The following is a 23,152-nucleotide window of genomic DNA, read 5'->3' on the forward strand; positions in this document are numbered from 1 at the left end:
TACCGATACCGAACAGACTGGACTGAGCCTGACCTAGTGGTGACGGTGTGTAGCAGGTTAACTTAATATTAATAATAATAAGGTACAACTTACAAGTAGTGACTGAGTGGACTGACTAAGTCTCTTTCTATTCTAACTAGAGAGATTAGATCTGACTCTGACTGAGTCTGAGAGGAGAGCTGGCTGGCGGCTGCCCCAGAATCTTCCTGATTTAAAAGTTAAAGGGGTTCTGCACTTTAATTTAATTGATGATCTATACTCTGGATAGATCATCAGCTTCTGATCGGCGGGGGCAGGGGCGTTGCTAGGGTCTCAAAAGATTCGGGGCACAAGCCCCAATAAATATGCCCCCCCCCCCCGCACTATGCTGTACTTGCTGTACAGCGGCACTTACCTGTCACATCCAGGGCCTTCAGGGGACGTCTCCTCTCTGTCATCATCTTCTCCATTCGGTCTGGACAACTTCTCTCAGCCGCCTCGTCTCTGCAGAGTGTGACACACAGACATCTTAGCTTGCTCACTTTCTATCATTATCCCCCAACTGGAGTCCCCACAGTGTTATCCTGCTGCTTGCTATGCCAAAACCTCAACCCCCCCCATACCCCCAAATACTATCCTAAAGAAACATTACTGCCCCCCATAGTAATAGTGCTCCTCATAGTCCCACCAATAGTAATTCCCTTCTAGAATGCCTTTATTAGTAACACTGCCCCAACCGTGATAATGCTCCTCAACAATGCCCTCCCATATTAATAATACCCTCACAGAGTCCCTAGTAGAAATAAGGCCCCCTATTGTTCCCCCAGTGGTAATAAAGCTCCCTACAGACCCCACAGTAGTAATAAGGCCCCCATAGTGCGCTTAGTAGAAATAAGGCAGATCTACAAGACCCTCCTATAGAGCCCCCAGTAGTAATAAGAACGCCTATAATGTCCCCTGGATTTGCAGTGCTCCCTGTAGTTATAATCCTCCCTCCACGATACAGTCCCATGTAAATAACATCACCTCTTCCCCAGCCGCCTCCAACGCACAATCCCATGTAAACATCACCCCCTAAGGCTACTTTCACACTTGCGTTCGTGCGGATCTGTCATGTACTTGTACAGGACGGATCCGCACCGATAATACAAACAAATGCATCCGTTCAGGACCGATCCGTTTGTATTAGATTTTAATTTCTAAGTCCCAATACGGATCCGTCCTGACTTACATTAAAAGTCAATGGGGGACGGATCCGTTTACAATTGCACCATTTTGTGTCAATGCAAAGGGATCCGTCCCTATTGACTTACATTGTTAGGCTACTTTCACACTAGCGTTCGGGGCTCCGCTTGTGAGCTCCGTTTGAAGGCTCTCACAAGCGGCCCGAACGGATCCGTACTGCCCTAATGCATTCTGAGCGGACGCGGATCCGCTCAGAATGCATCAGTCTGGCAGCGTTTGTCCTCCGCTCCGCTCAGCAGGCGGACACCTGAACGCTGCAAGCAGCATTCGGGTGTCCGCCTGGCCGTGCGGATCCGTCCAGACTTACAATGTAAGTCAATGGGGACGGATCCGTTTGAAGATGACACACTATGGCTCAATCTTCAAACGGATCCGTCCCCCATTGACTTTCTATATAAAGTCTGGACGGATCCGCTCAGGCTACTTTCACACTTTTTTTTACAATATAATGCAGACGGATCCGCTCTGAACGCTAGTGTGAAAGTAGCCTAAGTCAGGACGGATGCGTTTGGCTCTGCAAGGCCATGCGGACACAAAAAACGCTGCTTGCAGCATTTTGGGGTCCGCCTCCAAAATGGAACGGGGGACCGCACGGAGCCGAACGAATGCATTCTGAATGGATCTGCATCCATTCAGAATGCATTGGGGTTAAACTGATGAATTTGGGGCTGCTTGTGAGAGACCTGAAACGGATCTCACAAGCGGATCACCAAACGCAAGTGTGAACGTAGCCTAAACCCTAAACATTAAGTCCCATGTACATAAACATCATTCCCCCCCACCATCCACTTTCAACATACAGTCCCATGTAAATAACATCCCTCCCTCCCCCAGCCACCTCAAGCACACAGTTCCATGTCAATAACATCCCTCCCTTCAGCCCTAAAATACATCCCAGTTAAATAACTACAACTCCCAGCATTTCTCTGCCTCTCCCTTCACTTACCTCTCCTGTACAGACATCACCATTAGGCTCCTTCTCCTCTTGACTCCGGTCCAATCCTGAACTGGGAAGAGGCGAAGGACCTTTGGTGACATCACAGGTCATGTGAACAGCAAAACAGGCTGTGATAGGATGACCTGGATGGTGACATCATCCTGGTCATCCTATCACAGCCTGTTTTGCTGATCACATGACCTGTGATGTCACCACAGGTCCTTCGCCTCGTCCCAATATTAGATTCAATTGTATTTGCCGTTCTGTGTACGGCAATACAGTTGTATCTAGCAGGTAGGCAGGACATTCGGGGCATGGGACAAAACATCCGGGGCCCAGGCCCCGAATGTTTTAACCTAGCGACGCCCCTGGGCGGGGGTCAGACACCCGGGACCCCCGCCGATCAGCTGCTTGAGAAGGCACCAGCGCTCCAGTAGCGCCGCGGCCTTCTCACTCTTTACCGCCGGCCCACTGACGTCACGACTAGTATCAACTAGCGTGGGAGTGGCTAAGCTCCATTCAAGTGAACAGAGCTTAGCCGCGCTCAGGCTAGTTGATACTAGTCGTGATGTCAGTCAGTGGGCCGGCGGTAAACAGTGAGAAGGCCGCGGTGCTGCTCGAACAGCTGATCGGCGGGGGTACCGGGTGTCTGACCCCCACCGATCAGAAGCTGATGATCTATCAGAGTATAGATCATCAGTTAAATGAAAGTGCAGAACCCCTTTAAAGTTACTGTCAGTGCAGCCTGGATGATTACAGTGTTTACTTTACCGTTTAGAGAAATCATGTTCAAATGTGAGCGGTGGGGAGGGTGATCTGTGGTCTGTGGATGTCATGAGTCATTACACTGTTATAGGGGGGGGATCTGTGGATGATACTCTTATAGTGTTATAGGGAGGGGGATCGGGGGTCTTTGGATGTCATGACACTGTTACGGGGGGGGATTCTGTAGATTACACTGTTATAGGGAGGGGGATCTGTAGATGACACGGTTATGGGGGGGGATCTGTGCCACTCTGTGGATGACACTGTTAGGCTCCATTCAGAGGTCCGTAACAGCGGCAATGTGCGGGTCCACTTTTTTTTTCGGGAACGGAATTGCGGACCCGGAAGTGCGGGTCCGCATTTCCGTATCCAGCAGCACGTCGTGCTGCCCTATAGAAATGAATGGGTCCGCAATTCCATTACACAAATTTCGGATGTGTGAATGGGGCCTTATAGGGAGAGGGATCCCGATATGACACTGATATGGGGTGGATCTGTGGATGACACATAGCATAAGATGCTATAAACGGTATGTGTCATCCACAGATCCCCCTCCATAAGTGTCATCCACAGATCCCCAGGCAGCTAGGACATGTTGAAATCTGAGTGATTGGGGTTTTTCTTCCCTATTGCGGTTTTAGGTATTGGGTAAAGTATCGCAGCATTTCTAAGCATACTTGTGTAAATGTATCGTTGCTATAGCTGCCCCCCTACTTTTGTCCTGGCCCCCAGTGTGCCCCCCCAAAATTTGAAAGCTAGAGACGCCACTGCGCAAGATGCAGCGAAAGATAGGACACGGGCTTCTGTCTGTTTTCGTGTACTTCTGGATCTGTGTCTCCGTGCTACAAAACATAGGACATAACCTCCCAGGCTGTGAGCTCTGCACTGCCATAGGCCAAGCGCTACAGCAGAACAAGGGCAGACTCCGCCTACCATAACTTAGTGACTGAAATCTCCACCTACCATAATTTAGTGACCGAAGATACCGGAGGGCATAGCGGGAGAACGGAGCGGCGCCCAGGGATAATAGTAAGTGCAGTGAGATCCCCGGGCGCCGCTCTCCATGTCTGTATACTTAGTTCACAATGTCAGGATCGGTGGAAGGTCCTCTTTAAGAATCATGGAGACCACTGTGCTCTTGGAAACAATTAGTGCAGTAGACATTTTTTGTACCCTTTTACACATCTGTGCCTCCACATAATCCTGTCTCTAGGCTCTACAGGCAGTTCTTTCCTCCTCATGGCTTGTTTTTTGCTCTGATATGCATTGTAGCTTTCCAAATCATGTCCAATTAACTGAATTTATTGCCGGTGGACTCCAATCAAGATAACAAAATGTCTCAAAGATCATCAAGAGAAATTGAAGGCACCCAAAGCTTAATTTCAAGTGTCGTAGCAAAGGGTCTGAATACTAATGTCCCTGAAAAAATTGTAGTTTTTCCTTTTTAATAAATTTGCTAATATTTCTAAAATTCTGTTTTCACTTTCTCATTAAGGGCGATTGAGTGCAGAATGATGGGGGAAACTAGTGTTTATTTAAAATTTTAGCACTAGGCTGCAACATAAAATGTGAAACAAGTAAAAGCTGCAGTAAGGTGTTCTTATGCACAGTCTCAGCTGTGAATGCATCCCTATATAGGTTCACTAAGTAAATCAATTTTTATTCTGTGTAAGCCTCCCTCGATGTAACAGCTGTGATTTCTTGATAAGATGCACATCAATGTTTGCTTAATAATGATCTTAAAATAGACATCATTTATGATATACATTGCCGACAGCTGGATCTGCAATACATTAGTGAACGGAGTTGCACATACCACTTCCCCATGTTTGCTATAAATGGGGTCACGGGAGATTAACTAGTTCACATAGCACATAGTGATGTGTTCCCTCATAGCTATGTTGTTCTCGTTTCCATGGATGCTAAGACATTTTTTACATTTGCCCATTAATTGCATCTAGTAAAATATTTAAATTTGGCAAGTTTTGAGCTGTTTTAACATTTCCGACAAAACCAAGCTGTGTCCAAATTTTTATATATGCACACATGTCAAAATTAATGATAAGTAGCATAATACAGAACAGGCACATAATTCTGTGCGGTGACTAATATCTGTAGAATCTTAGACTCAGGAAATTATATTTTTGTACACTGTAGGGGTCATGTACTAAAGTTCTTTACCAGTTTTGGTAGAAAAGTCGCAAATTTTGTTGTACGTTGCATCAGAAATCTACTCCAGTCTAGATTTTCTCCTAGTAAATTTCTGTTCGGGGGCACAGATAGCAGCAAAATTATTAATTGGTCAGATCTTTCCCCAGTGTTTTTATTTTACAAAGACAGACACGTGAAACACTATACTTTAGTAAGTGACCCCCAGTAAGTGAAAACCAAGGAAAACAGAGGCGTTCTAGTGTAGTGGATAATTGATGGAGCTGTCAAAATAACCAAGAAGGTTGCTGCTTTCATCCCCCTGCCTAAAGAAAGATTTAGTTATTAGTTATTAAAGCATACTGTCTTTGTCAAGCCCCAGGACATGATCATGGGTCCACTGTGACACTATTGAATTTGGCTTGGGTAAACCAATTGGTAGTCTAAAGGATTTTGAAATCTTTAAATGCCACGAATGGGAGTATGGACTTCCTTCAGAGATTCCCACATGACAGTCTCTGAGTAGACTCAAATAGCAACTGCTGATGGATTAAATATGGTGTTTCAGAAGCGAGATACCAAAACGTATACAGAGAAGCGTGGTTGTACAAATCCAAAGTCAAAGCTGGCAGAATTCTTGCGACAGATACGGCTCAGGACAGGCAGTGATCTGAAAACAGATTAATCTGCATCCGCTAGTTTGAAAATAGGTTTTGTGATTACAGCAGCCTGGGCACCGCCGACTGAAGCATTTATTACACAGACACACATCATACATGCCCTTGATAGAAAATAAGCATCAGACGGAATTGAAGCTCCAACTTTAATTAGTTACTATGGGCAAAAAGGCCCATGCTTCTTGCTTCCATAAGTCTCACTGAGTCGAATGGAGAGGCACCCTTTACTCACTCTCTGGCTAGAAATAGCAGCCACCTCACCTGGCAGAACAAGGTCCAGGAAACTCAAATTCTCCTAATACCCTATACCAGTGGTGGGCAAACTTTTTTGTCAACTGAGCCAAATATCGCCAAAACCACGATTGAAATTTCTTTTGAGAGCCACATTTTTAAAACCTAAAATATATAGAAAGGAAGCGCATGCTGAAGTGAATGGGTCCATGATGCGAGCTGCACACGGCCATGTGCAGCCCGCATCATGGACCCATTCACTTCAATGGGTCCAGGATCGGGGATATGAGTGCTACAGAGTGCTTCCGTGGTGCTTCTGGCTGTGCCTCCGCAACGCAAAAAAGTAGTGCATGCTCTGTTCAGCTTCTGTGGATGATGCACTGTTAAGCATCTGTGGATGACGCACTGTTATGTATCTGTGGATGACGCACTGTTAAGTTTCTGTCGATGACCCACTGTTATGTATCTGTGGATGACGCACTGTTCACCTTCTGTGGATGACGCACTGTTCACCTTCTGTGGATGATGCACTGTTAAGCATCTGTGGATGACGCACTGTTATGTATCTGTGGATGACCCACTGTAAAGCTTCTGTGGATGATGCACTGTTATGGGGGATCTGTGGATGGCGCTGTTATGTGGGGGATCTGTGGATGGCGCTGTTATGTGGGGGATCTGTGGATGGCGCTGTTATGTGGGGGATCTGTGGATGGCGCTGTTATGTGGGGGATCTGTGGATGGCGCCGTTATGTGGGGGATCTGTGGAGGACGCTGTTATATGGGGGACCTGTGGAGGACGCTGTTATATGGGGGATCTGTGGAGGATGCTGTTATATGGGGGATCTGTGGAGGACGCTGTTATATGGGGGATCTGTGGAGGGTGCTGTTATATGGGGGATCTGTGGAGGACGCTGTTATATGGGGGATCTGTGGAGGACGCTGTTATATGGGGGATCTGTGGAGGGCGCTGTTATATGGGGGATCTGTGGAGGGCGCTGTTATATGGGGGATCTGTGGAGGGTGCTGTTATATGGGGGATCTGTGGAGGGCGCTGTTATATGGGGGATCTGTGGAGGACGCTGTTATATGGGGGATCTGTGGATGACGCTGTTATGTGAAGGATCTGTGGATGACGCTGTTATGTGAAGGATCTGTGGATGACGCTGTTATGTGAAGGATCTGTGGATGACTCTGTTATGTGAAGGATCTGTGGATGACGCTGTTATGTGGGGGATCTGTGGATGACTCTGTTACAGTCATGTGAAAAAATTAGGACACCCTTTGAAAGCATGTGGTTTTTTGTAACATTTTTAATAAAAGGTTATTTCATCTCCGTTTCAACAATACAGAGAGATTAAAGTAATCCAACTAAACAAAGAAAACTGAAGAAAAGTCTTTTCAAGATCTTCTGTAAATGTCATTCTACAAAAATGCCTATTCTAACTGAGGAAAAAGATAGGACACCCTCACATGTATTCCCTCTTAAATTGGCTCAGATCTCACACAGGTATATCACACCAGGTGCACATAATTAGTAGATCGTTACTCTGCATGTTGAATGAGGCTTGCCCTATTTAAACCTCAGACATTTAGTTTGGTGTGCTCCTGACTGTTGAAGTGAGAGTGAGCACCATGGTGAGAGCAAAAGAGCTGTCAGAGGACTTCAGAAAAAAGATTGTAGCAGCCTATGAGTCTGGGAAGGGATTTAAAAAGATCTCAAAAGATTTTGAAATCAGCCATTCCACTGTCCGGAAGATAGTCTACAAGTGGAGGGCTTTCAAAACAACTGCCAACATGCCCAGGACTGGTCGCCCCAGCAAGTTCACCCCAAGAGCAGACCGCAAGATGCTAAAAGAGGTCTCCAAAAACCCTAAAGTGTCATCTCGAGAACTACAGCAGGCTCTGGCTACTGTTGATGTAGAAGTACATGCCTCTACAATCAGAAAGAGACTGTACAAGTTTAACTTGCATGGGAGGTGTGCAAGGAGGAAACCTTTGCTTTCCAAGAGAAACATCGAGGCCAGACTGACATTTGCCAGAGATAAAGTTGACAAAGACCAGGACTTCTGGAATAATGTTCTTTGGACAGATGAGTCCAAAATTGAATTATTTGGACACAACAGCAGAGGACATGTTTGGCGTAAACCAAACACAGCATTCCAAGAAAAGAACCTCATACCAACTGTGAAGCATGGAGGTGGAAGTGTCATGGTTTGGGGCTGCTTTGCTGCAGCAGGACCTGGTCAGCTCACCATCATAGAATCCACGATGAATTCTACTGTGTATCAGAAGGTGCTTGAAGAACATGTGAGACCATCAGTTAGAAAATTAAAGCTGAAGCGGAACTGGACCATGCAACATGACAATGACCCAAAACATACTAGTAAATCAACCAAAGATTGGCTGAAAAAGAAGAAATGGAGAGTCCTGGAATGGCCAAGTCAAAGTCCAGATTTGAATCCCATTGAGATGCTGTGGGGTGACTTGAAAAGGGCTGTACGTGCAAGAAACCCCTCAAACATCTCACAGCTGAAAAAGTTCTGCATTGAGGAGTGGGGTAAAATTTCCTCAGACCGATGTCGAAGACTGGTAGATGGCTACAAGAACCGTCTCACTGCAGTTATTTCAGCCAAAGGAGGTAACACTCGCTATTAGGGGCAAGGGTGTCCTATCTTTTTCCTCAGTTAGAATAGGCATTTTTGTAGAATGACATTTACAGAAGATCTTGAAAAGACTTTTCTTCAGTTTTCTTTGTTTAGTTGGATTACTTTAATCTCTCTGTATTGTTGAAACGGAGATGAAATAACCTTTTATTAAAAATGTTACAAAAAACCACATGCTTTCAAAGGGTGTCCTAATTTTTTCACATGACTGTATGTGAAGGATCTGTGGATGACGCTGTTATGTGAAGGATCTGTGGATGACGCTATTATCTGAAGGATCTGTGGAAGACGCTGTTATGTGGGGGATCTGTGGAGGACACTGTTATGGGGGATCTGTGGAGGACACCGTTATGGGGGATCTGTGGAGGACACTGTTATGGGGGATCTGTGGAGGACACTGTTATGGGGGATCTGTGGAGGACACTGTTATGGGGGATCTGTGGAGGACACTGTTATGGGGGATCTGTGGAGGACACTGTTATGGGGGATCTGTGGAGGACACTGTTATGGAGGATCTGTGGAGGACACTGTTATGGGGGATCTGTGGAGGACACTTATGGGGGACCAGTGGATGATGCTGTTATGGGGTGGATCTGTGGATGGCACTGTTATGGGTGGATCTGTGCAAGGCACTGTTATAGGCAGGGGATGTGTGCTATGACACATAGGGCCATGAGGGGGGCCAGCATAAGACAAACATATAGCATCTTATGCTGGTCCCCCTCATGGCACTATGTGTCCCCTCATGTGTCCTAAACTGCGCACATAACTGGCTTTGTGTGTAAAGTTTTTTACTACTGTCTGAACTCTGAAACAAGCTCTCTCCTATTGATAAAATGGCCAGCCTCTGTGCTCACTTTCACTTTGAATGCACTGCAGCGAGCGGGCCTGTGTTCTGCCACTTTTCTATACCCGGACAAAAGTCTATACCCGGAAGTGATGTAGCTGCACCGGAAGCCGCTCGCTGCAGTGCATTCATAGTGACAGTGAGTACAGAGGCTGGCCATATTATCAATAGGAGAGAGCTTGTTTCAGAGTTCAGACAGTAGTAAAAAAACTTCACACATAAAGCCATTTATCGATTATTCGTGATTCGATTATTCGCGATTCGATTATTGCGCACCAAAGAGCCGCATAAAAGTGTCTAAAGAGCCGCTTGAGGCTCGCGAGCCGCACTTTGCCGACCACTGCCTTATACCATAATGCCATATCCCATTTTGTCAATATTCCTAATGTAGGGAAGCGAAAACTTCAGGAAAGTCACGGCACTCTTAATCTTGAATCAAAACTCAGTGTTTGATCACACCAAAAAATACAGCAACGTTTCGACACACAGATCTTTCTCAAGCTACATGTGGTTTACAGGCATGTGTGTTCAGGCTTACTGCCATATTTATGAAGCCCTGACAACACTTTACCAGACACATATTAATATTATGCATAAGTGTACTGAGATTCTGAATTGCACCGAGCATGACTTTTTTATTACTGGTAATACCATTTACAACCTGTGGGAAGGTGTGGCGCTATTTCTTGAAGAAAATCTATAATCTGAGACATTTTATTTAATTGCAAAAATGTCAACAAATGTGAAAACCGTATCTGAGAAATAACATTACATAATCCCTTACAGGGTTTTGGATCACCCACTGGTGAATACTGGTTGGGAAATGAATTTGTTCACCAGTTAACATCTCAAGGTTCATACACCCTGAGGATCCTGTTACAGGACTGGGATGGGAATGAAGCATACTCCCTATATGATGTCTTCTCTTTGGGTAGTGAGGGAAATAATTACAGGTAAGATTTATTCATATCATTTTTGGATCGGGGCTATTCTAAAAATCATATGGCTGCTATGTGTTCTTTATAGGGACATGTGTAAGTGCCACATTTGTCTACTGTATGTTTACCTTTCAACAGTTTTACAGTTTATATAAAAATATTATTTTCTATTAAAATGTGACCTTGTAAGTACAGTGCATTCTAAGGGTGTATTTAATCATACGGAATGAGCAGACAATTATTGGAAAGTGACCGCTCCTTCCCAATAAATGCCTGCTCATCAGTGGAGGTAAGACCTGTATTAACATGCAATGATCACCTCCATTATATGAGTATGAGTGAGGGCTACTGCAATTGCTCGTCCTTATACTTTTCATTATTTCTGGGCAGTAAAGTGCAGTTTACACAGCAGGGTCTGCTGCCCAGAAACTATGATTTAGGTGTCTGGAAAAATGATTAATTCAATGGATGACCAAGCATTTTGCTCATTTATGGGATAATCAGTGGTACCTTTAAATGGGCCAGTTATCAGGAACAAGTGTTTGTACAAATGTTTGTTCATGATAATAGTCCTGATACTAGTCCAGTGTAAGTGTAGCTTAAAGGGGTTCTCTGGGAATTAAGAAAATGAAAATACTTAAATATTACTTTATTATAAATATATTCTAAAATCCCTTTTAGTAGTTATAATGGCTTATTTTATATAAAATGGCCACCATCCTATTAGTACACACAAAACATGTCCTAATTACACTTCAGGACATGTTACTTCACAACACTGAGATAAAGATCTGCCTCATCGTCTCTGCTCTACTTGTAATTGGATCCTGAAGATAGCTGATAAGATCTTCAGATAAATCGGTGTAGAAATGGAGTTTATGAGGAGACATTAAGTACAGAGAGGAGGATGGAGGTAATGAGCAGCAGCACTTGTATGCAGTCTGAATTAATACAGCCTCACATTACCACAGTCTGTCCTTTCCATCCTCTCTGTACTTCATGTCTCCTTATGAACTCCATTCCTACAGAGATTCATTCAGCTGAAGATTATATTAAACTGTATTCAGGATAATAATCCCTGACAAGAAGAGCAGAGAGGAGGATGAGGCAGCTTTTTAGCTGAGTGTTGTGAAGTAACTTGTCCTCCTGTGTGATTAGGACAGGTTTTGTGTGCACTAATAGGAAGGCATCCATTTATTTCTGCTAATGATTGTTCCCCAGCCATTATAACTAATGAAAGGTATTTGGGAATATATATTTATTATAAAGTAATAGTAAGTATTTTCATTTTCTTAATTCCTGGAGAACCCCTTTGAGGGTTTTCTGATGAAAAAAAAAAAAGCCTTGTCTTGACATTTCAGGGTGGTCAAGAATGAAGGAGTCCTGGCTCTTCAAGAGAACAATGTTCATACACTACCCCCTATTCACTGAAATAGAGTTACACAGACCTAAGGGTGACTATTTATTTCAAGACAGAGGTGGCGTATATGTGCAGTTACCATTTTATCAAATCCAGAGCCAGGCATCTTTTCTTTTTAACTTTAGACATCTTTGCTTTTCCCCATAATTCTGACAGCTCTTAACCACTTCAGCCCCGCTAGGTGAAACCCCAGAAAATGATGATTTTTTTTTTCTTCTCTTTTTTCCTTACAAAGTCTCATATTCCACTAACTTGCGACAAAAAATAAAAAATTCTAGGAACTCGCCATGCCCCTCACGGAATACCTTGGGGTGTCTTCTTTCCAAAATGGGGTCACTTGTGGCGTAGTTATACTGCCCTGGCAATTTAGGGGCCCATATGTGTGAGAAGTACTTTGCAATCAAAATCTGTAAAAAATGACCGGTGAAATCCGAAAGGTGCACTTTGGCATATGCGCCCCTTTGCCCACCTTGGCATCAAAAAAGTGTCACACATCTGGTATCGCCGTACTCAGGAGAAGTTGGGGAATGTGTTTTGGGGTGTCATTTTACATATACCCATGCTGGGTGAGATAAATATCTTGGTCAAATGCCAACTTTGTATAAAAAAATGGGAAAAGTTGTCTTTTGCCAACATATTTCTCTCACCCAGCATGGGTATATGTAAAATGACACCCCAAAACACATTCCCCAACTTCTTCTGAGTACGGCGATACCAGATGTGTCACACTTTTTTGCAGCCTAGATGCGCAAAGGGGCCCAAATTCCTTTTAGGAGGGCATTTTTAGACATTTGGATCCCAGACTTCTTCTCACGCTTTAGGGCCCCTAAAAAGCCAGGGCAGTATAAATACCCCACATGTGACCCCACTTTGGAAAGAAGACACCCCAAGGTATCCAATGAGGGGCCTGGCAAGTTCAAAGAATTTTTTTTTTTTTAGCATAAGTTAGCGGAAATTGATTTTTTTTTGTTTTTTCTCACAAAGTCTCACTTTCCGCTAACTTAGGACAAAAATTTCAATCTTTCATGGACTCAATATGCCCCTCAGCAAATACCTTGGGGTGTCTTCTTTCCAAAATGGGGTCAGTTGTGGGGTGTTTGTACTGCCCTGGCATTTGAGGGTCTCCGCAATCATTACATGTATGGCCAGCATTAGGAGTTTCTGCTATTCTCCTTATATTGAGCATACAGGTAATGAGATTTTTTTTTCCGTTCAGCCTCTGGGCTGAAAGAAAAAAATGAACGGCACAGATTTCTTCATTCGCATCGATCAATGTGGATGAAAAAATCTCTGCCAAAAAAAAAAAATGGAGGGGAAAGGCGTCTGCCAGGACATAGGAGCTCCGCCCTACATCCATACCCACTTAGCTCGTATGCCCTGGCAAACCAGATTTCTCCATTCGCATCAATCGATGTGGATGAATAAATCATTGCCGGGATTTTTTTTTTTTATATATATATATACATACAAAGTGCTTGCCAAAGCATAGGAACGCCGCCTCCTCCTCAGCTCGTATGCCTCGGCAAACGTATCTGTCACTGCAGAGGAGAAAATCCCGTCTTGCAGCGCCGCATACACCGACTTGCGTGTAATCTGACAGCAGCGCAATGCTTCTGTCAGAATGCACATCGGTGCTGCAGCTAGTAGATCGGTTGGTCCACCTGGAAGGTAAAAAGACAAAAAAAAAAAAAATGAAAAAAACAGGCCACAACGCAATAATTTTATTAACTTTGGAACAGAACATGTAACTTTAACTTTTGGAACTAAACATTAACCTGTTTGCTTAACCTGTTTTTTTTTTTGTTTTTTTTTTTGTTTTTTTACCTTTATAGAACAAACCTCTCCTTCCCCATGGGTCAATGTGCAAAGCGCAAATCGCCCAAAGATGTGGCGAAGTGCGTTATGCACTTTGTCCCATGTGAAAGGAGACGTTTGCAGCAGCAGTGAGTGAATGGGCCCTAATAGCCCTGTGTGCCTGTCCTGGTGAGATGATCCCTATGCTAATAGTGTACCTGTGAGTGGTACTTCCGGAAACACTCTCCAAAGCATAGGGCAGGGTGGTCAGGACAGTCAGGACAGAAATAGCGGGTGTCACGCCTTATTCCACTCCTGCTACAGACACGACATCTTTTTCGGGGTGACGGTTGGGTTGAGGTACCAGGAACGACATTGGGGAAATGTCGCTCGTGTAGACGGCTAACTACACTGGTGGTTGGGGCCACGGAACCTCCTGGATACAGGAGGTTCTCAATGATCTCTTCCTGAAATTTGAGGAAGGATCCAGTTCTCCCAGCCTTACTGTAGAGAACAAAACTATTGTACAGAGCCAATTGAATTAAATATACAGACACCTTCTTATACCAGCGTCTGGTGCGTCGGGAAACTAAATACGGAGACAACATCTGGTCATTGAAGTCGACCCCTCCCATGTGGAGGTTATAGTCGTGGACTGAGAGGGGCTTTTCAATGACACGGGTTGCTCGCTCAATTTGTATTGTCGTGTCTGCGTGAATGGAGGAGAGCATGTAAACGTCACGCTTGTCTCTCCATTTCACCGCGAGCAGTTCTTCGTTACACAGTGCGGCCCTCTGCCCCCTTGCAAGACGGGTGGTAACGAGCCGTTGGGGGAAGCCCGCGCGACTAGTTCGCGCGGTACCACAGGCGCCAATCCGTTCTAGAAACAAATGCCTAAAGAGGGCCACACTTGTGTAAAAATTGTCCACATAAAGATGGTACCCCTTGCCGAATAAGGGTGACACCAAGTCCCAAACTGTCTTCCCACTGCTCCCCAGGTAGTCAGGGCAACCGACCGGCTCCAGGGTCTGATCTTTTCCCTCATAGACCCGAAATTTGTGGGTATAGCCTGTGGCCCTTTCACAGAGCTTATACAATTTGACCCCATACCGGGCGCGCTTGCTTGGGATGTATTGCTTGAAGCCAAGGCGCCCGGTAAAATGTATCAGGGACTCGTCTATGCAGATGTTTTGCTCTGGGGTATAAATATCTGCAAATTTCTGGTTGAAATGGTCTATGAGGGGCCGAATTTTGTGGAGCCGGTCAAAAGCAGGGTGGCCCCTGGGACGGGAGGCGGTGTTGTCACTAAAGTGCAGGAACCGCAGGATGGCCTCAAAACGTGCCCTGGACATGGCAGCAGAGAACATGGGCATGTGATGAATCGGGTTCGTGGACCAATATGACCGCAATTCATGTTTTTTTGTCAGGCCCATGTTGAGGAGGAGGCCCAGAAAAGTTTTAAGTTCGGAAACTTGGACTGGTTTCCACCGGAAAGGCTGGGCATAAAAGCTTCCCGGGTTAGCGGTGATAAATTGTGTGGCATACCTGTTTGTTTCGGCCACAACTATGTCTAAAAGCTCCGCAGTCAAGAACAGCTCAAAAAATCCCAGGGCCGAACCGATCTGAGCCGTCTCAACCCGAACTCCAGACTGGGCAGTGAAAGGGAAAACTACAGGTGCGGCTGAAGTTGGGGACTGCCAATCAGGGTTTGCCAGCACCTCTGGGATTCTAGGGGCTCTATGGGCACGTCTTTGCGGTGGCTGCGACGGGGTCACTACTGCACGTGCCACCGTACCAGCTTCAACTGCCCTTCTGGTGCTCGCTACTTCACCAGGTTGTACGGCAGTGCTGGTACTAGGTCCAGGGAGGGCTGGGCTGCTGGTGTATGCCTCACCACGTAATCCGACAGCACCAGCCCCACTCTGCTGCTCTTGAAGCGGATCCTGCGCAACCTGCGGTCTAGCGACACGGGGCCGGGTACGCCTGGTGCTATCAGGGACCTCAGCCTCCTCGTCCGAACTTTGGGTCAGAGAGCCACTGCTTTCTACAGGTTCGTATTCTGACCCGCTGGATTCATCAGATGAGGGTTCCCACTCCTCATCCGACTGGGTCAGAAGCCTGTAGGCCTCTTCAGAAGAATACCCCCTGTTTGACATGTGGGCAACTAAATTTAGGGGTATTCCCTGAGACTACCCAAGAAAAAAAAAGCAAGCCTGTCTTACAAAGGGGAGGCTAGCGAAGTACCGGAGGCCGCTGCGGTTGATAAAAAATATCAAAACTGATTTTTTTATCGCCGCAGTGCGTGTAAAGTGAATGTGCAGTGATCAAAAAAAAATTTTTTTTTTGTCACTGCGGTGGGGCGGGTGTGGGCGAACGCACGTGTGGGCGACCGATCAGGCCTGATCGGGCAAACACTGCGTTTTGGGTGGAGGGCGAGCTAAAGTGACACTAGTACTATTATAGATCTGACCGTGATCAGTTTTGATCACTTTCAGATACTATAAAAGTACAAATGCTGATTAGCGATACGCTAATCAGCGAATAACGGACTGCGGTGCGGTGGGCTGGGCGCTAACTGATCGCTAACTACCTAACCAAGGGACCTAAACTATACCTAAAACCTAACGGTCAATAACAGTGAAAAAAAAAAGTGACAGTTTGCACTGATCACTTTTTTCTTTTCACTTGTGATTGACAGGGGGTGATCAAAGAGGTGATCAAAGGGTTAATTGGGGTTCAGGGGGGTGATCAGGGGCTATAGTGTAGTGTTGGTGTACTCACTGTGAAGCCTGCTCCTCTGCTGGATCCAACCGACGAAAAGAACCAGCAGAGGAGCAGGCAGCCATATAACAGATCATATTTACAAATATGATCTGCTATCTGGCACTTTGATTGGATTTTTTAAAAATCAGCAACCTGCCAGCCACGATCATTGGCTGGCAGGTTGCTGACGAAATGGTCCTGAAAGAAATGCCGGCGCGAACTGCGCACGCGCGGGCGCATACTCGCGTCATCTCGCGTCTCGCGAGATGACGCGTATATGCGTGACTGTGCGCAGCCCTGCCACCTCCGGAACGCACATGTGCGTTAGGCGGTCCGGAGGTGGTTAAACAAAGACAACCATTGTCGATAGGCTAGCTAGCCACAACTGATGATATTGGTTGCTGGCCGGATTGTGTCAATCAGCTGGCCATCATCATCAAAAAGGGGTTTGTCATGATGAAATACACCCTAAAATTTAAATGGACAGCTAACTGATCACCCAGCTTTAATAATCATATGTAAAATATGGAACTACATGATTTTACTAAATGAAAAAAAAAAAATATATATATATATATATATATATATATATACAGTAAAGACCAAAAGTTTGGACACACCTTCTCATTCAAAGAGTTTTCTTTATTTTCATGACTATGAAAATTGTAGATTCACACTGAAGGCATCAAAGCTATGAATTAACACATGTGGAATTATATACATAACAAAAAATTGTGAAACAACTGAAAATATGTCATATTCTAGGTTCTTCAAAGTAGCCACCTTTTGCTTTGATTACTGCTTTGCACACACTTGGCATTCTCTTGATGAGCTTCAAGAGGTAGTCACCTAAAATGGTCTTCCAACAGTCTTGAAGGAGTTCCCAGAGATGCTTAGCACTTGTTGGCCCTTTTGCCTTCACTCTGCGGTCCAGCTCACCCCAAACCATCTCGATTGGGTTCAGGTCTGGTGATTGTGGAGGCCAGGTCATCTGGCGCAGCACCCCATCAATCTCCTTCATGGTCAAATAGCCCTCACACGGCCTGGAGGTGTGTTTGGGGTCATTGTCCTGTTGTAAAATAAATGATGGTCCAACTAAACGCAAACGGATGGAATAGCATGCCGCTGCAAGAGGCTGTGGTAGCCATGCTGGTTCAGTATGCCTTCAATTTTGAATAAATCCCCAACAGTGTCACCAGCAAAGCACCCCCACACCATCACACCTCCTCCTCCATGCTTCACGGTGGGAACCAGGCATGTAGAGTCCATCCGTTCACCTTTTCTGCGTCACACAAAGACACGGTGGTTGGAACCAAAGATCTCAAATTTGGACTCATCAGACCAAAGCACAGATTTCCACTGGTCTAATGTCCATTCCTTGTGTTCTTTAGCCCAAACAAGTCTCTTCTGCTTGTTGCCTGTACTTAGCAGTGGTTTCCTAGCAGATATTCTACCATGAAGGCCTGATTCACACAGTCTCCTCTTAACAGTTGTTCTAGAGATGTGTCTGTGTCATGGTCTTACCTCCTTGCTGTTCCCTTCGTTTGACATGTGCTGGCGGCCATCTTGGTTTCTGGGTTTTCTTGTAGCCTCCCACCCTGCGGCTCCTCCTTCCCACTGGGAGGAGCTGGATGCCTAGCTCATATATATAGGAGGTCTGTGGCTTCAGTTCCTTGCTTGGTCCTCCTGTGTTCACATGCTTCCAAGACTGCTGCTGCTTCTGGTTCCTGATCCTGGCCTCGTCTGACTACCCCGTTGGTTCCTGATTCCGGCTTCGTCTGACTACCCCGTTGGTTCCTGATTCCGGCTTCGTCTGACTACCCCGTTGGTTCCTGTTCCTGGCTTCGTCTGACTACCCTTCTGGTTCCTGACCTCTGTCTCCGCAAGACCCTGCTTCGGTTTAGCCATCCGTTCGGACTTTGCTACGGCTTGCTCTTCAATAAAACCTTCTTATTTTCCACTTATCTCTTGTTGTACGTCTGGTTCATGGTTCCATGACATTAGGACCAAGCCATGAATTCTGACGGTACAGGGCCACCCTCGCTACCTACGCTGGTTGCCAGACTTGATCAGCAGGATCACCTGTTGGGTCGGTTCGCTGTGGCGTTGCAAACCCTGCTTGAACGCACGGCTCATTTAGCTTCCGTTGCCGATGGGTCGGTTGTCGCTCCTGGGCCCGCTCCTACTGCCGCTCCGGTTGTTGCGCCAGAGTCTACCCTGACACCTGTTGCTGCGCCTGTGGTGTTTCAGGGTATGACCGGTTCTGCCCCCCTTCCACAGCGCTTTGGGGGAGAGCCAACTCAGTGCCGAGGTTTCCTTAACCAGGTGGGCATTTACTTCGAGTTGCTGCCACATGCCTTTCCTACTGAGAGATCAAGGGTGGGCTTCTTGATCTCGCTGCTCTCGGACAAGGCCTTGGCCTGGGCCAGCCCTTTATGGGAGAACAACAATCCGGTGGTTGCCGAGTTTTCCGGTTTTGTTGCTTCTCTTCGGAAGGTATTCGATGTGCCGGCTCGTGCTGCCTCTGCTGCGAAGCTCCTTATGTCCATCAGACAGGGTTCACGATCCGTAGCTGAATACGCCATTGAGTTTCGTACCCTGGCAGCAGAGGTGGGCTGGAATAATGAGGCTCTGGTCGCTGCTTTCTCTCATGGTCTCTCGGATGCCTTGAAGGATGAGGTTGCAGCTAAGGACCTACCAGTGGAGCTCGAGTCTCTTATTTCTTTCCTGATTTTGATTGACACCAGACTCAGGGAGAGACCTTCCTTTAAGGAGAGCCTGCGGAGGTCTCCTAACAGATTGGCGCCTACGTTTGCTGTCCCACCCGTGCCTCCCTCTCCTCCCACGCCTCCTGGGGATGACTTGTCTGGGGGTGAACCCATGCAGCGGGGGTTTGCTCGCCTGTCTGAGGGGGAGAGGGTACTCCGGAGACGCGAGGGCCGATGCATGTACTGTGGTCTCGGTGGGCATTTTCGGTTGGCATGTCCGAACCGTCCGGGAGAACGCTCGCACCTGAGGTCCTGTCGGGGGCAGATCTTGGGTGGAGTCTCCTCGTCCCCGGTTTCCCGTGTTGACAAACCACTGATCACGGTTGTCCTCTCCTGGGTCGGGGGCTCGGTGACGACCCAGGCGTTGGTGGACTCTGGTGCTGGTGGTTTGTTCATTGATAGAGTGTTCGTTGCCGCCAATTCCATTCCTCTGCAGCCTCGAGGTTCCCCACTGGCTCTTGAGGCGATAGACGGCAGACCCCTTCTGCCGCCACACGTGACTCATGAGACCCTTCCAGTGGGGATGGCCATTGGTGCCGTTCACAGAGAGTCGGTCTGTCTCCAGGTTATTTCGTCTCCACACTACTCGGTGGTCTTGGGGTACCCCTGGCTCCAGAAGCATAATCCGACTTTCGATTGGAGATCGGTCGAGATCCTCTCGTGGTCACCGCAGTGTGGGGCTAGTTGCATCCATGGGCCTGTCAAGTTGCTGTGTACTTCCTCGGACTCTCTGTTGCCTCCTGAATACGAAGAGTACCGGGATGTATTCGATAAGGTGCGCGCGGTTGCCCTACCTCCGCACCGCCCATACGATTGTGCCATAGAGTTACAATCCGGTGCCGTTCCTCCTCGTGGCAAAGTCTATCCACTGTCGGTAGCGGAGAATGAGGCCATGGAGGAGTACGTGAGGGAGGCGCTTTCACGCGGACACATTCGCAAATCCTCGTCCCCGGCAGGGGCTGGATTTTTCTTTGTGAAAAAGAAGGGCGGCGAGTTGAGGCCTTGCATCGATTACAGGGGTCTCAATCGCATCACGATCAAGAACGCTTACCCGATACCCTTGATTTCCGAGCTGTTCGATCGCCTCAAAGGGGCCACGGTCTTTACCAAACTCGACCTGAGGGCGGCATATAACCTGGTAAGGATCAAGGCGGGCGATGAGTGGAAGACCGCGTTTAACACCAGGACCGGTCATTATGAATCCTTGGTTATGCCCTTTGGGTTGTGCAATGCGCCCGCAGTCTTCCAGGAATTCATCAACGATGTTTTCCGTGACCTGTTGCAGCAGTGTGTGGTGGTCTATTTGGATGACATCTTGGTATATTCTGCATCCATGGAGGCCCACATTCTGGATGTCAGACGAGTGTTGCAACGCTTACGAGAGAACAAGCTGTTCGGTAAGCTTGAGAAATGCGAATTTCACCGATCCCAGGTAACCTTCTTAGGTTACATCATTTCCGCTGAGGGGTTCTCCATGGATCCTGAGAAGGTTTCGGCTGTCTTACAGTGGCCCCAGCCCAGTGGGCTTCGTGCCCTGCAGCGCTTTTTGGGCTTCGCCAATTATTATCGGAAGTTCATCAGGGACTTTTCCATGCTAGCCAAGCCTCTCACGGATCTGACCAGGAAGGGCAGTAATCCTCAGGTCTGGCCGCTCGAGGCCATCCGAGCTTTTGAGGCTCTAAAGTCCGCCTTTGTGTCGGCTCCGATTCTGTCGCATCCCAACCCTGGGTTGCCTTTTGTCCTCGAGGTGGACGCGTCTGAGACGGGAGTAGGCGCCCTCCTGTCTCAGCGTAGAACACCAGAGGGTCCTCTGCTTCCTTGTGGGTTTTACTCCCGGAAACTGTCTTCCGCGGAGTGCAACTATCAGATTGGTGACAGGGAGTTATTGGCCATCGTGCAGGCCCTTAAAGAATGGAGGCACTTGCTCGAGGGCTCGGTGGTTCCGGTTCTCATCCTGACGGACCACAAGAATCTGACCTACCTCTCTGAGGCCAAGAGATTGACACCACGTCAGGCCAGATGGGCTCTGTTCTTGTCACGTTTTAATTACGTGGTCTCCTACCTACCCGGCTCCAAGAACATCAGAGCGGATGCCTTATCACGGCAGTACTCCGAGCTGTCCGGGGAGGAGTCGATTCCGACTACGGTCATACCCCCGAATCAGATCCTGGCCGCTATTCGCACCAGCCTGACTTCTCCTCTGGGTGAGCAGATTTTGGCGGCTCAATCTGGTGCTCCCTCTGGGAGACCCAACGGCAGATGTTTTGTGCCTGAGGAGTTGCGCACTCGGTTGTTGCGAACCTACCATAACTCCAAGGCCGCGGGGCACCCTGGAAAGAATCAGCTGTCCTGGGCGGTTTCACGTCTGTTCTGGTGGCCTTCTCTACGTTCCGACATCGCCGCATATGTAGCGGCATGCTCCGTTTGTGCCCAGAGTAAGTCCCCTCGGCACCTTCCGTTGGGCCTTTTGCAACCCATAGCCACCGGGGAGCGTCCATGGTCACACCTGGGGATGGATTTCATTGTGGACCTCCCTGCATCCCGAGGCCATACGGTCATTCTCATGATTGTGGATCGGTTTTCCAAAATGTGCCACTGTGTTCCTCTCAAGAAGTTACCCTCTGCACAAGAGTTGGCCTCGATTTTTGCCAGGGAGGTCTTCCGGTTGCACGGTTTGCCCAAGGAGATTGTGTCGGATCGGGGGAGTCAGTTTGTGTCCAGGTTCTGGCGCGCCTTTTGCTCCCAGTTGGGGATTCATCTCTCTTTCTCCTCGGCCTACCACCCTCAGTCCAATGGGGCCGCAGAACGATCCAATCAGGCCTTGGAGCAATTCCTTCGTTGCTATGTCTCCGATCACCAAGACAATTGGGTTGACCTCCTGCCTTGGGCTGAGTTTGCCAGGAACACGGCGGTGAACTCTTCCTCTGGGACGTCTCCCTTCATGGCCAATTATGGGTTCCAACCTGCCGTGTTACCGGAGGTATTCTCTCCCCAGGATATTCCGGCTGTGGAGGATCACCTTTCCGTCCTACGTGCTTCTTGGGTACAGATCCAGAGGTCCCTTGAGGTCTCTGCGCAGCGCCAGAAACTCCAGGCTGATCGCAGACGAGCGCCCGCTCCTTCCTACCAGGTCGGAGACCGCGTATGGTTGTCCACCCGCAACCTCAACCTTCGAGTGCCCACTCCCAAGCTGGCGCCTCGCTTTGTTGGTCCCTTCCGAGTGCTTCGCAGGGTAAACCCGGTAGCCTATGCCCTTGCGCTTCCTCCTGGCATGCGGATCTCCAACGTGTTTCATGTCTCCCTGTTGAAGCCACTGGTGTGTAATCGTTTCACTTCCTCGATTCCTCGGCCTCGTCCGGTCCAAGTGGGCAATCGTGAGGAGTATGAGGTGAGCAATATCCTGGACTCACGCCTGGTCCGCGGCCGGGTGCAGTTTTTGGTCCATTGGCGTGGTTATGGTCCAGAGGAGCGTTCCTGGGTTCCCTCCGCAGATGTCCATGCTCCTGTCTTGCTCCGAGCCTTCCACGCACGCTTCCCTCAGAAACCGTTCCTTACTCCGCGGAGGAGGGGCCCTTGAGGGGGAGGTACTGTCATGGTCTTACCTCCTTGCTGTTCCCTTCGTTTGACATGTGCTGGCGGCCATCTTGGTTTCTGGGTTTTCTTGTAGCCTCCCACCCTGCGGCTCCTCCTTCCCACTGGGAGGAGCTGGATGCCTAGCTCATATATATAGGAGGTCTGTGGCTTCAGTTCCTTGCTTGGTCCTCCTGTGTTCACATGCTTCCAAGACTGCTGCTGCTTCTGGTTCCTGATCCTGGCCTCGTCTGACTACCCCGTTGGTTCCTGATTCCGGCTTCGTCTGACTACCCCGTTGGTTCCTGATTCCGGCTTCGTCTGACTACCCCGTTGGTTCCTGTTCCTGGCTTCGTCTGACTACCCTTCTGGTTCCTGACCTCTGTCTCCGCAAGACCCTGCTTCGG

The 23,152-nt window shown here is 47.7% G+C and overlaps 1 protein-coding gene across 1 annotated transcript in view; it reads left to right on the plus strand.

Annotated features, from left to right (window-relative positions):
• LOC122932978 (angiopoietin-2-like) overlaps positions 1–23,152 on the plus strand; it is a 116,789-nt gene that overhangs the window by 86,699 nt on the left and 6,938 nt on the right. Inside the window, exon 7 of the mRNA XM_044287679.1 lies at positions 10,279–10,445. Within this exon, the coding sequence (XP_044143614.1) occupies positions 10,279–10,445 (167 nt within the window). The remainder of the gene's footprint in view (positions 1–10,278; positions 10,446–23,152) is intronic.

Source organism: Bufo gargarizans, chromosome 3 (assembly GCF_014858855.1).
Source record: "Bufo gargarizans isolate SCDJY-AF-19 chromosome 3, ASM1485885v1, whole genome shotgun sequence".
NCBI classification, from domain to species: Eukaryota; Metazoa; Chordata; class Amphibia; order Anura; family Bufonidae; genus Bufo; species Bufo gargarizans.